General features: G+C 41.1%; 2 protein-coding genes across 4 annotated transcripts; both read right to left on the minus strand.

Annotated features, from left to right (window-relative positions):
• Positions 1-419: 419 nt before the first annotated feature.
• On the minus strand, positions 420-2,340 carry LOC111666185 (lipocalin). The gene is made up of 6 exons (XM_023421429.2): positions 2,178-2,340; positions 1,357-1,496; positions 1,161-1,240; positions 921-1,034; positions 717-818; positions 420-614 (listed from the first exon to the last, which is right to left on the minus strand). The coding sequence occupies exons 1-6, from the start codon at positions 2,268-2,270 to the stop codon at positions 595-597; spliced, it is 549 nt and encodes a 182-aa protein (XP_023277197.1). The 5' UTR covers positions 2,271-2,340; the 3' UTR covers positions 420-594.
• Positions 2,341-7,211: 4,871 nt separating this feature from the next.
• zdhhc23a (zDHHC palmitoyltransferase 23a) lies at positions 7,212-14,386 on the minus strand. 3 transcript variants are annotated; one of them, XM_087178046.1, is made up of 5 exons: positions 13,767-14,386; positions 12,538-12,684; positions 11,285-11,917; positions 10,170-10,337; positions 7,212-9,258 (listed from the first exon to the last, which is right to left on the minus strand). In XM_087178046.1, the coding sequence occupies exons 2-5, from the start codon at positions 12,654-12,656 to the stop codon at positions 8,985-8,987; spliced, it is 1,194 nt and encodes a 397-aa protein (XP_087034172.1). In that variant the 5' UTR covers positions 12,657-12,684; positions 13,767-14,386; the 3' UTR covers positions 7,212-8,984. The 3 variants fall into 3 exon arrangements, with proteins under 3 accessions (XP_087034172.1, XP_087034174.1, XP_023277345.1); XM_087178048.1 differs by lacking the exon at positions 12,538-12,684; XM_023421577.2 differs by lacking the exon at positions 13,767-14,386 and having other exon boundaries at positions 12,538-13,760.
• Positions 14,387-16,050: the final 1,664 nt, after the last annotated feature.

Below are 16,050 nucleotides of genomic sequence, written 5' to 3' on the forward strand. Positions count from 1 at the left end.
AAAATGGCAGTCCAAACATGAAAACTACTAATGCAGGACAAAAACGCCACAGGGAAACTTTAAGACGAGTATGTACAAGCATGATTTTGTAATATCAGTTGTCGTTCAGTTTGCAACTTGCAAGTGCAAGTGTGACCTGGAAACTTTAAGCCTCCGGTGCACACACACTGAGAAACTTTCAGTGGCTACGTTTCCTGTGGTTAAATCTTTGATGAAATAAACAATATTTATATATTCATAGTTCCTCTATTTTTCAACAGGAGGAATCATGTTAAACCGGGTAATTGAGAGACCATGTCGGTCACTCATTCAAAGCAGAGAGCATTTTATAGTCACAAAACAGGTCTGGAGAGGAACTTTAAAGGTGGTGCTTAGTTACAACTGCAGGTAGATAAAAGCATAATACTGTATATTGAAACCAGGCTTTACATCATGTTTAATGGTCCGTTCTTAATAAAACAATTGAAAGAGCAGAGTAAATAAAGTGGGGTGAAAAACAAATCTCAGTTCTTGGCAGTGAGCTTTACAGATGTCGAGTATTGTGAACAAAGGTGAAGCTCTCGAGCATCTCTGACATGATGACGGGGCAGAAAATTAGGCAGGTGGGCACTCGGCTAGAGATGGAACAAAAGAGAAGAGTGACAATTGAGTTGTGCATAATGTCACGGGTTATTCTACATAAAACTCTCCATTCATTTTTTTTTTTTTTTAAGTACCATTTTTTGGAAGGAAAGCAATATTTTCAGGCAGGATGCCAGTCTCCAAGGAGAACTGCCGGAACTTCTCCAGCAGATCAGCGCTGAGGTCCTCTCCACGGCCTGCAGGAACACACTGGGTTAGTCTGCATCACTGAGCCGCTGCGTGCATTAACATTGGTTGGACAAGAATGTAGCATGATGGTAAATAAATGATGACTTTACCGTATAGTTTGTTGACAACGGTGGTATCGCCCCCTTTGGTCTTGATGGTGTGAGTCAGAGCGTACTCGTCATACTTCACGTCAACCATGCGCATGTCGTTCTGATTCCCCCAGCCTGGCAAAACGGGAGGGAAATATATCATGTGAAAGCAGAAATTGTTGTGGATGGTTGAATTGTGAGCGTCGCGGGCATGCCGCCTTGTGTCTGCGCTGTATTATGTGAGTGTAGGGGTGCACTCACGCTCACTCGCGTACGTAAACTTTCCAGGCACATCGGTCTTCTTAGCCAGGTTGTTCAGCCTCCAGCAAGAGCCGTCATGGCTGCAAAGACATTTGAATGTGATTTAGCTGTGTCATCAGTGACGTCCTCTCTCTCTCTCTCTCTCTCTCTCTCTCTCTCTCTCTCTCTTTCTCTCTCTCCCTCCTCTCGCACTCACGTGAGACTAGCGTATGACATGTCCAGGTCCCCATCAGCAGTTGGGGTTAAAATGGTCGTGCCCATCTTCATGCTGGCTCTGCGGTTGGCAAACCACTGGGCGTTAGTGGCAAATCCAATCAGGTACCACTTCCCCGCCACCTGTGTGTACACACAAGGTAGGCATAGCAGGAATTAAAAAAAAAAAAAAAAGCCATGTATTCTTAGAGTTTTACTCACAGTGGCCTCCATTCACACAGTGTGTTTCAAGTAATAACCAGGTGCGAGTACGGCAGAGGATAGAGACCTTATAGCTGCTCCTTGAGGATGTGATTTGTAGTCATTGAACGTTAAACCGTTTACTTAATCTTCAGTCTCCATGTTCATATTTCCGTGCAGTGTGTGTTTGCACTTGTCAAGCAGGAGAATGTTTGTTATCACTCTGTTAACACTTCTTACACAACTTCTCACTCTATAGTGCATTTTTTTTACTTTAAGTGTGGCCATTCATAAATTCAGATTTTTACACAGTTATTGTGAACGTGATGGTAGGTTTAGAAAGGTTCTTCAGATGTTTTTTTTCCATAAATGCCACCTTACTCCATGCAAAAATTATGCAAATACACAACTAATTCAAGAACAAAAGTTTTTTAAGTGACAGAGTAGCTAGGAAATATGAACAAATATATATCAATCAAAGTCAAATAATCCTTTTCTTACTGATTTTTTAGCTATTTTTATGCAGCTGACTCAGTTGTGAGGAGGAATTAAACAAAATGCGTATCCAGCTGCAAAAAAATCTATATTGTGACTACAATAAAAATAGATGATAGTGTGTCTTACCCCCTGTAAATTGAAGTCTGCCTGTGGCATGATTTCAGAAGAAACCGTCAAGGAGCAGAGCAGAGCTCCAAGCGCTGTCAGCAGTAGAGTCATAGTCACTGAGGAGCAGAGTCAGCGGCAGGAAGGGTGATGGAGAAGAGCGTGGATGAAGATCTGGAGGTCTGTTGTCAAAGTTCTGCCCGACAACCCTTTATATAGTGGAGCATGACATTACCTTTTCCCTCCCAGCTAGCACACACACACAAACACACACACACACACACACACACACACACACACACACACACACACACACACACACACACCCACACCCACACAAACCCTGCAGCTGGGATGGGTTCAAACACGTGAAGCTTCAGACAAACACACGCACAGTCCCGCAGCCACAAGGTAATCTTTTAGTCCTGCCAGGGCAGAATTCAATCAACCGTATGAAAGGTGAATGCATGACAGCGGATGGGCAGGCAGGAGAAACATGCCAAGAAATGACATAACCTGAGGAACAATGGAGAGAGGTGATGTCCTGTCTGTCATTTCGTCAGGGTTGGAAAGCACAGTATTTTTGATAATACTGTTTCATTATGCAGCTTCACACATGTGAGCATGAGCTTTAACAGAACAGGAACCCCAAAGTGGTAAACAAAGCTGTGGCTGCCCTCCAGTGCTTTCTGTGGCAGAGACCACAGAATCAAATTCAACCGTCAGCAGTTGCGATAGTAAAACACAAATGCCCTTGCAGATTGGATTCCTAATCATGCAACACCGTGTGGTGAAGGGAAATGCTCTCGTGGGAAACTGCAGCATCTCTTTCATGGGGTTTAAAGTCAGTAAAGACTTTCCCCTCCTCATTAGTCTGACAATTACTCGACAGGAACGAAGATAATGACTTGCTCTGTATGCAGCTTGTGGCTCCCCTGCAGTAAATAAGAGGACAAACAAAACCACTGTTTCTGAGGCTGACAATCTGACAATCTCACCTCTAGTAACTGTTCTGGAGCTTTTGATCACATCACATGATTTTCATCAGCACATGGAGCAATATTGGAGTAGTAAGTTACTCATTCTATCAGCTGGAAGAATGGAGGTAAAACAATGTTCATACTATGAAGTATGATTTGACCTCATAAGCTGATAAGTATCATGTTATGTGATCGAAAGCACAAGAACAGCTAGGCTACTGAATGGACCTTGATCTGAGATTGTTTTGTCACCTGCTTTTGTTATTTAACGCCGCAGTAGCCGCTAAAATGTGAATATGTAACCACAAGAAAATCAGTTTATGCTTTTCCCCCCACGTGTCAAACGCCTGCACGCTTCACAAGTCCCAACTGCTCAGACTTTCCATACGTCAAAAGTTGAATCTGTTGATCTCCCCGAGCAACAACACTATTAACATGACACTTTTCCTACAGTATCTTCTGCTGCTGCTGCTAACCAAATACACCCATGTTATGCAACTACTGCTGACTGCCAGTCACAGGCCAGCAGCCACTGCTCTATTTCAAGATAATTTCACTTGAGTGTCTTAGTTGACCTTATGATCGTTTCTAAATACTAAACTTTGGCTCCATTCTCTCTATTCCCTTCTGCCCATTGTCAGATGGCTTGCTAAACAGGCAGATCTGCTTTGACCGCCCAGGCACTTCTACGCAATCGTGAACTATCATTCATGCTGATGTTGTCCTGCCTTGTGAAAATATGACATTAAAAAGGTTAAGAGTCAACTCTCACTGTTCTAAGCCTTCATGCATCAGAGAAGTCTTTTATAACCATTTTTATAACCATTTAGTCATCTCTTGCCTCCCGCTCTGCTGCTCCTGCCTGGCTCCTGTCTCTGCTGGCTCTCCAGGCCTCGAGCCATCGCTGATGAATTGTAGCAAAACAACAAGTGAGGAGCCAAAAACAACAGCAGACTGGATCAAGTTATCCATCACCCATAGACCAATACTTCATTTCCCGCGCTGTACACTGAGTGTTTGGTCAAAACACCATGACTGAAGTATACTGGAACGAATACTCATACCGGGCCTCTGGATGTGAATACTCCCATGGGTGTATTGGGTGTTAATTTGGAGTTAATGCAGCATGTCGGCATGCAACATGATAGATGAAGAGGTTGTACGTAGCATGTAGAAACACTGGTGTAGTACTGGAAAAATCAGCAAGTATAAATATACTGTACATCCAGAAAGTCTTCAGTCCCTTTCACTTTTTTCACGTTTTGTTATGTTGCAGTCTTGTGCTAAAACCATTTCATTTCATTTCCCCCCTCATCAGTCTACACTCAGTACTCCATAATGACAAAGTGACTCTCACAATTTTAGAAATTTTAGAAACTGAAATATCAACATTAGTTTTCAGACCCTTTACTATGGCACTTTATTGAACTCATGTGCCTCCATTTCTCTTGATCATCTTCATCATTGTGATTGGAGCCCAAATTCAATTGATTTGACATGATTTGGAAAGGCAAACACCTCTTTATATAAGGTCTCACAGCTGACAATGTAAAAACCAAGCCATGAGGTCAAAGGAACTGCCCGCACAGCGCAGATCTGGGGAAGGTGTCAAAGAAATTCTGCTGCATTGAAAGTTTCCAGTATAGTTCTTGTAGGGAAGAAGTTTGGAGCGACTAAGCCTCTTCCTAGAGCTGACGCCTAGCCAAACTGAGAAGGGCCTTGGTAAGAGCTGTGGCCGAGAACCCAGTCGTCACTGGCTGAGCTCCAGAGATAGAATTACATATTTTATGCTGAAATGGGCCGTTCTGCTTCTTGAGTACTTTTACTTTTGGTTCTCTGTGTACATTTTGATGCTAAGACTTTTGTACTTTTACTCAAGTAAGATTTTGTTTGTATGACTTAAAGAGTATGTCTTCACTGTAAGTAAAGTAAGATCTGAGTACTTCTCCCACCACTGCTCTTTACAAAGGTAAAGAGCCTGAATTAAAGTGCACAGTTGCAAACATTTTCAATACAATTAGGTTTGTCTGTAATTCTGATCTCTTCAAGTAGTTTGGATACGAGGCTGAGCCCTCGACTTTCTGCAAGATCTTTTCTCTGCTGAACAGATTCAAATATGAATCCAGAAGTGCTGATGAGATGAATTAGTGTAATGAGTTGGAAACAGACCAGTGCAGGCAGACACATGCTACAGTACAAATATTCCTCCGACCTACATACCTTGCCAGTTTAAACATGTTTGCTCCCAGAAAACAAATATTCAAAGTAATGTGCCAGGAAAGTGTTACTTTTTTACTTACATTTTACTTTTACATTTGCACATTTATAGAGACGGCCTCAAATAAAACTCTGCAGCTGCCGAAATCTACTGGTTTACTGGTAATCTGTGAATTGTCACACCAACCTATTGCAGAAATGTACTAATTCTTAAATGCAATCAACATTCAGACAATAGATTGATTTATTAATATTAGGGGCTACCGTGGCTCAGGATGTGGGTTGTACACTAATTAGAACTTCAGTGGTTTGATCCCCGGCTTACCAAGTGTATATTTGTGAGATGTTTAGAACAACCGCTGTGTGAATGGATGAATGCGACCTGTAATGTAACGTTAAGACTAGAAAAGCGCTATACAAATGCAGTCCATTTAATAAAACATTGTGCAGAAAAGCTAAAAGTAACAGAAAGTGAATAGTTCCTGTGGGGTGAAAAGGAGTTCACGCTGAGTTGGTGAACAAGGAAAATCCTCCTGTTACTCCAATTTAGGAACATTCACACATTATTCCAAGACTGCATCTTCACCACTAGCCTTGTGGTCACACCATATAAAAACCCCTGAATAAACAATTGTGTTACATATCTGCAACACTTCATGAACAACTAAAACCCAGATACTGACAGACAATGTTGCTCCTTCTTGATGAAAAAGTCTCACTGGCTTATCAGCCATTTCCCCAGCAGTTTGTAGAAACTACTGTGGTTCTTTCCTCCCAGCAGGACATATTGTAGTGCTCAATATTCTCAGTACCGCTGGCCTGATGTTAACAGTTCCTCCCACTCGGTTATTCATCATTACAGTCCGAGTGATATAATGTGATAGCGACATTAATCTTGAAATGTGTAACTAATGAATTGCCCCACTTTATCTGACTTTCAAGATTTCATGAATAACAGAAACTTCCCATTGAACTGCCTCAACTATTAATAACACTGTAATTCATCATAGAGAAAGTTGGACTGAATATTTTGTTAACAGCTCACTGCCTGAAGCGGTTGTAGTCTTTAAGCTGAGACATCTACTCTGTGTGGAAACTAGCTTTAAGGCAGGCACACACCCACACACCCACACACACACACACATAATAATGCATATAATAATCATGCTTATACCCTTACAGCTTTACCAGTAAGGCTACCAAAGTCATGTGCATGGACTCACATAAATCTGAGTCTGAGAGTTTAGAACATGAGATGATTGCTTGTTGACAAGGTTGATATTTTGGCCCGAGGGTGGAGCTAGAGGGCAGCTCATGGACATAGACTGTTTATTAAAAGAGTTTGCTTTTGAGAAATGTGTGAAATTTCATGTTGATGCTAGTGGAAAGGTTTAATAAAAACATTAGGAGCCGTGAATGTGAAACAGCAAATTAAATGCAAATCTGTACATGGTTTTCAAGATACTTTGTCTTGGACAAACTGTATGGACAAGGCGAAATGTTCACCGGACTGAGAGACCAAAAGAACCATCACATGTCCACCAAAATCATTACTAATCATTCCACTGCAGTCTGATCAGTGGTTGTTGCTGTGAACCGAAGCGCTGGAGACGCAAACTGACATCATCATCTTTAAGCACTAGAAGAGATAGAAGACTAACAAAGTTAGCTTGTAAAACTAACCAGGCATTGTAATGACATTTCGCTGCAGGTTATTCACACGGGAAACAATAATGGGGAATGAAAATATTTTAAGGCAGGGACGATTACGCTAAACCCTTTGGGAATTTGATCATTGAGTTGCATGACATCATTAAAGAAAAAAAAAATCTAGGGTTCAGGGAGAGATAGACATTGATTTAGAGCAGTAGAGTGAGCCTTTATGGAAAGCAGACATTCTCAGAAGCTGCCACACGACATCAGATTTGCATGTATGTGTCTGATAACCCAACAATCTGCGGTACTGAATACAACACGTCTGGAAGCAATTGTATCAGATGTATGGGTCCAAATATTAAACAGTGTTACACTGTCTGTGACAATTACACAAAATTAACATAATACAGTGTTTGAAATATAAACAGCAATATAATCATATAAATGTACATGGTTAAGGACGGAAAACTCTTATAATAAAATGGAAAAGAGAAATTATGATGATGAGATCAAGCTGCGACTTCTTCGGTTATAAACAGGTCATAGGGCACAAATATAAGATATTACAACTAAAACTGAGCTTATGATATTATATGAGATATATAACAGATGTACATCTAGAGACAGCACTAGTGGCAGAACATGCACAAATTGCCCTGAGGGTGGCACCAGAGGAGAGACCAATCAGAGCAAGCAAGCAACAGACTCTGGAGCCACTGGCACGGAAAGTATGGGGGAGTGGAGACGCCAAATAAACCTTTCAGTTGAGGGATTTAAATGGAGGAAATTTATTGATTTAAACAGTTCGATCGATCACTTCACCCAAGATGTGCATTATGAGACTTGATAATGGGATAGTGTATGGAGGGAAACACTGCAGTCCGGACAACACAGGAGAGCACACACACTGCTCAGTTTGCTATTTTTATTATACTGTGGGAAAGATGATAGAAATTTAAATATTGCACATTACAATGCACAGGAGTCTTGTCCTTTTATAAATAAATAACATCTGTATTTGATTATTTACATATGCATCTCCTGCATGTATTTAAATTTGTAGGCCTGGGCAGTGTAAAAGGAGCCACCACTCACACCATGAGAAAGTAATGGACAAACACCATTAGATTAAAAAATCAATAACGCTGAGCGCTGCAGAGAAAAAAGTAAATACAGGGGAAAACCAGATTGTATCAGTCATAACAGTAACGATGACTGAAGCTGCTCCAGGAAGTTATGGCTGTATACGCCCACCACCCATGTGGGAGCGCTTGTATTGGATGTATAGTTTCTCCAGCATCTGCTGGGGAGGAGGAAGAGACAGTAACATGGCAGCAGGTGCAGCCTTATGTTAACATGCTAAATATTACGTGTCCTTAGCACAGAAGAGTCAGAGCTGAGCCTGACAGTGTACTGTGGTTAACACAGTACAGTTTGCTGATGAAATCACAGGAAGTCTGACAATGTAGAGCTGAGCCTGACAAGCTGAGGTGTCCTACACTTTCAATTTTTACTCATAACACAAGCCTATCCTCTGCCGCCACCCTACGGCTAAATTTGAGAAGTTTGCAACGCTAGCAGTTTTGTTTCCTGTCATTTAATGACCATTACTTCCTTACAGAGCTGAAAGGCTGTTATTCCTCTTTTATATGAATATATATATATATATATATATAATATATGTGGCAGTTCCTGCAGCTTTATTCCATGAGTACGCAGTTGTGCTACAAATTCCAACTCCAAAATATGATCAGTGTGTGCTTTTTTTAAGCAGTAAACAGAGCACCTTTATACTCCCCTGCACCTTATTTTAGTTAAAATAGTTTCTGATATTTTGTATCTAAGAGGCTGGAATGCGATAAGCTCTGGATGTCGTCAGCTGATATGTCCTAAGAAAATACATGAGATGAAATTCTTCACACATGCCGTATTAACAGTCTGTTATCATGATGTTACTGGAAAGTATAAAGTGAAACTAGACCAAGTCAGTGAGGCTGGAGCGAGGAGAAACCGAGGCATCTGTCATGGTGAGAAACTCAACCCAGTTCTGATAGAAGCCACGTGAATACTCTCCTGTGTCGATGACGAGTCCCCACAGGCGGCTCTGACCCGTTTTGTTCCTCAGAGCCAGCTGAGCCTCCCGCTCCGTCACATTGAAGCTGATATTAAGAACTTGTACCACTAACAGGTAAAGCAATCCACCCGTGACAATGCCGCTGTACCAAGCACAGGTGAAGCAAAGTGCCGTGCTGTAAACAGAAAGAAAGCACGGGTATAACATCACCAGCAATGTGATAGCTATAATGTTTGAAATGCATTTACAAGTACAAGGCTATTGGCCCTTTTGTCTTGGAAAAATCCTCTGAACGCCATGTTAGGTGTTCTTAATACTTCTGCCATGCAATTATATAATTTAATAAGTAGTAACCACTATTAATTTACAGTAAATATGAAACAATCCAAAGAGAATGAGAGAAAATTGATTTCTCCTCTCTTCTCTGCTATTTCCCTATAGACTATAGAAAGCAAGGCATAAATACACTGTTGCTCATAAAGTTGGAATAGATTTTTTTTTACCTCTTTCCATGAAATGTTTGTGACAATGTGATTCATTTCATTTCACCGGGGTAATTGGGACACATAATGTAATCATTGCACCTAGTCAAAAGTGATTACTGATGCATTTAAATAGGAATAAACAGAGGACTGTGTCTGAAAACAAAATTATTCCAACTTTATATATATATATATATATATATATATATATATATATATAATCATTACCATATAGCAGTTTAACAGTGACACAAGCTGTTAAGGTGTGGTTTGAGTTTTTCTCTGGCAGCGTTTCAAAAGGCTGGGACTTCTATACACTTTTATACAGTAACAGTAACAGTAATAACTATATAATTTCCAGATGTAATCATCCTTAAATTGTTTCACACCATCAATGAAAAAAACTATAGTGCTCATAAACTTGTATTAAAGAAGGGACAGTTGAATTTGTGTCCTTGCTAATGCTACTGATTTGTGCCAGTTTCACAAATGTTAATAATGATTGCAAGAACTTTTACAATATGGACTTCTAATTTACTCATACATTTAGTTTCACAGTCACCTGTGGCTGTGGTGGAGACAGAATGCATGAAGAGTGCTGTACCTAGACTGACTGTAGACGCCGGGGCAGTAGAGGAGAGCTGTCATGAGATACTGCCGAGGACAGAGGCTGCAAAGCACCAACTTGATCCCATACAGAGAGGTCAACACGAACACAGAGAGGGTCAGCAGGAAACTGCGGTGGTTTGCCTGTCCAACACAGCTGTTTATCCTACAACACCTCAACGCAAACACACAACACAGACACACAAGACAATGCAACAGTTAGAGCCTGATAATCTGGCTCCATACACCTGCTGTATTTAAAGTGAAGCAGCAGAAATTGTATTTTAAATTTACATTTGGAAAACTTTTGTATAATAACACATAATATCATGTATTCTAGTTTGGTGATAATAGAGTCAGTATATTCATACATCATGCCAGTGGTTCAGGAGTTTCTATCTGCAGTGAATAACAAACAGGAAAAATGACTTAGTATATACATCTCTTAGCCTTTTAGGTTGTAACCCTATTGCAGAGAACTATTCCTAAACTAGGAGGCAGTTCAGCAGTTGTGCATGATGTGTAAAATGATTTATTATTATAATATAAAACTCTTTTATGATCTTGGCAGCGCGCACTGCAGGAAGGCATCTCAGCCTGCTGAGGCACACAAACAATTGGACATTAAAATAAGCCCTATGCAGTGATGGCCTCGTCGTCCTGGTTGCCCCGAGATGGTGTGCCTGCTTTCGACTCTAAGATTAGATTGGAGCTGTTTTTTTTATTGAGAACAGTGTTCACTTCTTTTTTTCGTCTTTGTAAGAAAATAGTTGATCGGTGGATCACCCTGAAGTCTGTTGGGCATCACTTATTTTGTTTGGAGGTGAGATATCTCCAAAACTGGCAAAATAAAACCAAAAATGTCTGCATGGGTAGATGCAACTATAGGTAAGGGTGTGTGTGTGCACTTTACATAAAACTGTAAGGGCCCAATGGTTAATATTAACCTCTATTATTAACAGCAGGAGTCTGCTGAAGATGTGAATGTTGCTGTGTAATTACAGGGAAGTTATGTAATCCATCACAATTCAACATTACTTTCATGATCTTGTGTATAAATTCAATGCAGAGAAGTACAAGTCTTTAAACATATGTAAGTTAAATCCAACGCACCAGATACAGTGGTGGTCCAGGCGCTGGACGCAGGATCCACAGGTTCGACAGTGTCCAGCCCGTGGGGGTCGCATTATTTTGCACACAGGACACCTGCTCCATTTTGTTGTCAGGGTCGCTTCTGTTGTCTGCAACTCTGCTGCAGACCCTGCCGAGGAGGAGGCCGCCGATTGGATGGCTCCATTAACATGTGTGGAGTCCTTGTCCTGACTCTGGCTGCGCGCTTCAAGTAGGGAAGCGGTCACAACTCCCGGGCCCCTCTTGGTCTGAATAAGAGAGCCGATTGTGAGAATCATCCCGGTGGTCACAGTACACACCTGTAGCTGGCTGACGTCCCCACGTGGTAAAATCTCCGTCATGAAGAGGTAGTACATGTAGGCCAGAGAGTAGAGCGCGAGAGTGAGGAAGAAGAGGGTGCGTCTCTTCCTCCGGTGCGTGGCGTAGTAATACCAGAGGACCAGGCCGGGCAGGGTTGTGAGGATGGTGATGCCCAGCAGGTAGTGCAGCGCGGCAACCCGCAGCAGGAGAGGCAGCAACACCAGGGCCGGGATCATGGAGATCTCCAGGTTGTCAATCATGGCCCCAAGAACAGGAGACTGACATCCACTTTTAGGTGGTTTGTCTTTAAGCCACCTACAGAGCACAGCGGCCATTAGGTCATCATTACAAGAATGTGTCATTATGAATGTGGCTAATACAGTTGCAGTTTTCATTGGTTGATAATTTCTTAATAATACATAATAACTAGTGTTTTATAAACTCTAAAACCAGTGACAGAGACATAAGTAGATTTTTATTTTAACACCTTTGAGTGTATCTTACATTGATGCTATAATGGTGCGATATGGAAGATATTAGATCTATTTTTTACTTTCTGGGGAAAATATCAGGAAAGGTTTTCTTATAATAAGGGCCAGACTAACCCTGGTTCCTGTTATGCCAGTTTTGTGGCTCACAGTGTCAAATTTGCAGTGAATCAAAGTGTTAAAGAAAATCATCACTCAATCATGACTCCTGAGAGTCAGGGGTCCTGTAGCATTTGTTCACTTTTCCTGGTTTGTAATCGCTGGCTCTGTCTTGGTGACCACACATTACTGAGAGAGACCTTTAAAAGAGATATTAAACTTAATTTTAACAAAAGTGCTATTAACTAACCAGGCATCACATTGACACTCTTTTACTTTCCAGTACAGCACCTCAGTATATGCTTGTGGCACTCAGTACTGACCCTTTGTTCCTCAAGCCCTTCATACCTGTTAAAGGCTTCATCCAGATCTTCACAGTCACAGCAACATCCGCACTGGTAGATATCACACTCACAGCAACACATAGGGTCATCTGGCTCTGGAGGCTTTAACTTCTCCCATTTCATTATGGCTTGCTAAAGATGACTTTACACGCTGTTATTTCAACACAAAAGGGCCAGGATTTCAAAACTTGAACTTGAACTACACTATTACAGCACATTAGTGTAAGGAACATACCTAACATCGAAATGTAATAGTACAACCCATAACAATCCTCATAACAAAGAGTTTTTTTTTTTCTGTGATTTCTGTTTTCTTTCATGGCTGGGCAATATTCTTCAATTAATATCTAAACACACACTCTTTGTATGTTGCATACACACACACACACACACACACACACACACACACACACACACACACACACACACATATTCACATAAACATCTGATCCTAATTCACTAAACTCATCTCTCCCTAAACCGGTTCTCCAGAACCTGGTGTAAATCTAAATTTAAAATCTAAATGGTCATAAATTACTTCACATGACGCACAAAGCAAAAAAAAACAAAAAACACATGTATGACTGCAGTGCTGTGTCCAGATTAAAAAAAGACATGGAAACATATTTGGATTGGCAGCAATAATGCATCTACAACTTTTACTACGTATAACCATATAATACCTCTCCAATCCAGCAAAACATTGTACGCGGCATTTGTAAAACCACAGAGAAGCATTACTTTACCACTGGACTCAATTTGTTCCTGTATCTTACTAAAAGATTTTCTGTTTGTTCAAATCAATCATTTCCATAATAAGAGGATTCTCAGTCATGTTACATCCCCAAGAGCTTCTCATGTAATTTGTTGAAACAAGGCCACTGTGCCCACAGGGACGAACTATCTGGGCCAACAAACCCAAAGTCCTCCAACACTCTGAGATGCACTTGAGTTATTGTCAGTGTGAGTTATTATTTTAGTCTGGTTTATAACTTGAGTCTACTAGAGCCTGACCTGCATCTATACAGGAATCGACAGAGAGAAGAAATCAGAACAGTCAGCTTTTGTCTTTTTTTGTCATGTTGTAGTTTCCTAATCAAACAGTGTGACTTTATGTGAGACTGCTTTATCTATGAACAATCACTATTACTTACAAAAAATACTTTTCTAGCTATGTTAACAGGAAAATCCACCTCCACACAGCCAAGATAAACCATTTCTCTATTGACTTACCTTTTGTCTCTGCAACAAAAGTATAAAACCATCGGTACACGTTGGCTGAACTGTCAGATTTACTCTTTCCAGGCAAAAGTTATGTGATCTTTATCAAGAGGAAAAATGATTAAGAAGCTGACCCCTTGTCACTGAGCTCCTGCTGTGAATGAGTGAGGGAGAAAAATGAAAACATGAGCCTCGTTTCTCATCAGTCATTTGTGTTGAAAAAGGAAATTGGCAGGTTTTCTGCTCTGGTGTTGCTGCGGCGACACCGAATCAGTGCAGTGAGATGGTTTTCATTTCTTGGATTCCCGCGGTGGAAGCGTCCCAACAGAAGGCAACTAGGATTCCTCCGGAGAAGTGGTTTGATATGGTGTTTCATCTACCAGCTCGCTTTTCCAAAGACTAGCTTCCTCACATATCATTAAATACTTCACAAGTCGTCCTCTAGCATACTCAGCCTACTTCTGCTTTATAGCTCCTATCAGTTACCATTTTAGGCTTTAATTCTGGCATGCTTGGTAAATATAGGTGCTACCTCAACTGGCTGCGGGAGCCAGAGAGCCAGGAGTCTTTCATACCTCTTCCCACAGCTGAGGGGTTGAGGTGTTCAAAAACTGCAACAGCAGCCCTGATAATCCACGCTCAGCTGGACAAGGGTGCATGAGAAACATGACAGGCACTCAAAGATGAGAGAGCGAGCAATGATCCACAGGGCAGCCCCACCCTCTGGGATCATATTTCCACCCACAGGCAACCTGATCCTGCTGCTCACACACAGAAAACTCTGGAAGGGTGTGTGTGTGTGTAAAAGCAATGTAGCTGGTTAATATGAGTTTGTGTTTCCATACATTACACTCTTTGTACGACATTTGTGACAACATTGGAGTCTAACAGTGACAACGTGATAAGTGATCCCTGCGGGGAAGTTTTCTTTTCTCTTGACCTGCCTGCAGAGGGTCAGAGCCCAGGGTCAAATACATATCAGCTGCCCTGCACCTCTTAGGAACTTGGACTCAGATTCTTGTTCATGAACACTTCTGCAGAGAGCTTGTAAGCTGACTCAGGAGCTTCAATCCAGTCTTTAAAAACAAAATAATGCACTTATTTTGGTGATAGAAACCAAAAAAAAGAAAAAAAAAAAAAAGAAGAAATATGGAGCATTACTGTGTAATAGAGGCCAGCTTAAAAAAAAATCTGTGCATCTGAACTGACAGCTTTGGGAGAACACCCTGAATTGAAAACCAATGCTGCATTTGCAGGAGTCAACTGTTAGATAATATTAGAGACCAGATAGCCAATAATAACTTTCACAGACTACAATTGAAGTAATTAAATTAGCACTTTGTCAGTCTATTTTCCTTGAAGTGGACAGATTGCGAGTTCACTGGTGACAAACGACGGGTGAACTTCAGCGGCGGGCGCACGAAAGTCGCACAATAGATTAGATTAGATTTGAAGGCAGACACAAATGTTGTGCGTGATGGCACCTGCTCTCCTCCACTTACACGAGTAAACCCATATAAAGTTCTGTTAATGTGCTCTTTATACACACACACACACACACACACACACACACACACACACACACACACACACACACACACACACACAGTGCCCATCAGTCATTACAAACTGAAGAATAAGAGAAAGACAGGTGCATTATAAAATATAGGCTGGTATATTCTGAGACCACTGAAACCTCTTAATGTGTGCACTAGTGTGAGTCTGGATGGACTGAATCAATGCAGAGAGAAGATGCTGCTCTTGCTGCTGAGGGTTATGCTTCCATTAGTCTTGATGGAGCCCGGAACCCGAGATACTGGCTCTAATCTATTTTGGAGGAATTAATGCTGTGTCGTAGACAAAAGACCGAGCCAACGGTGCATGATGGAGATTACACATCAGCAAACTGCAAAGATGCTGTAGTTGCAAAAAAGTAAGCATGATGAGTGAATGCAGTCATTGTATTTCTATAGAAAAGCAGTTTTCTCCTCACAGATGAGACAGGAAACAGGAAAATAACCCAGTTATCCACCTGTAAAAGGTTGCTCCTCTTCTTTTTCACCAGGCTTCATTTCCCAGCATTACCTGTGTAATCTGTGTGTGTGTGTGTGTGTGTGTGTTAAATGATCAATTCAGTCAAATTTTCCAATTTATTTATATTTATCAGGTTACACAAATAGCAACATAAGCTGAGTTGTTTGTATTTCACAAAGTTGTGTACTGTTGAAGGGCTTTGGCTTTATTGTGATAATGCATGTGTGTGTACATTTTCTAAGGATCTTCTGTTTAATTCCTC

This window comes from Seriola lalandi, unplaced genomic scaffold (assembly GCF_002814215.2).
Source record: "Seriola lalandi dorsalis isolate HSWRI2012SDOR001 ecotype SW California unplaced genomic scaffold, Sedor1 jcf7180002054672, whole genome shotgun sequence".
NCBI classification, from domain to species: Eukaryota; Metazoa; Chordata; class Actinopteri; order Carangiformes; family Carangidae; genus Seriola; species Seriola lalandi.

What these genes read in the sequence shown, in the direction of transcription:
- LOC111666185 (XM_023421429.2), bottom strand. Translation starts at nt 2,270, where the DNA reads ATGACTCTACTGCTGACAGCGCTTGGAGCTCTGCTCTGCTCCTTGACG. An exon ending in CAGACTTCAATTTACAGGGG is followed by an intron (nt 1,497 to 2,177) that starts GTAAGACACACT and finishes GTGTACACACAG; the next exon opens with GTGGCGGGGAAGTGGTACCT. An exon ending in GTTTACGTACGCGAGTGAGC is followed by an intron (nt 1,035 to 1,160) that starts GTGAGTGCACCC and finishes CCGTTTTGCCAG; the next exon opens with GCTGGGGGAATCAGAACGAC.
- zdhhc23a (XM_087178046.1), bottom strand. Translation starts at nt 12,656, where the DNA reads ATGAAATGGGAGAAGTTAAAGCCTCCAGAGCCAGATGACCCTATGTGT. An exon ending in CTGGACCACCACTGTATCTG is followed by an intron (nt 10,338 to 11,284) that starts GTGCGTTGGATT and finishes GAGGTGTTGTAG; the next exon opens with GATAAACAGCTGTGTTGGAC. An exon ending in GGCGTCTACAGTCAGTCTAG is followed by an intron (nt 9,259 to 10,169) that starts GTACAGCACTCT and finishes TTCTGTTTACAG; the next exon opens with CACGGCACTTTGCTTCACCT.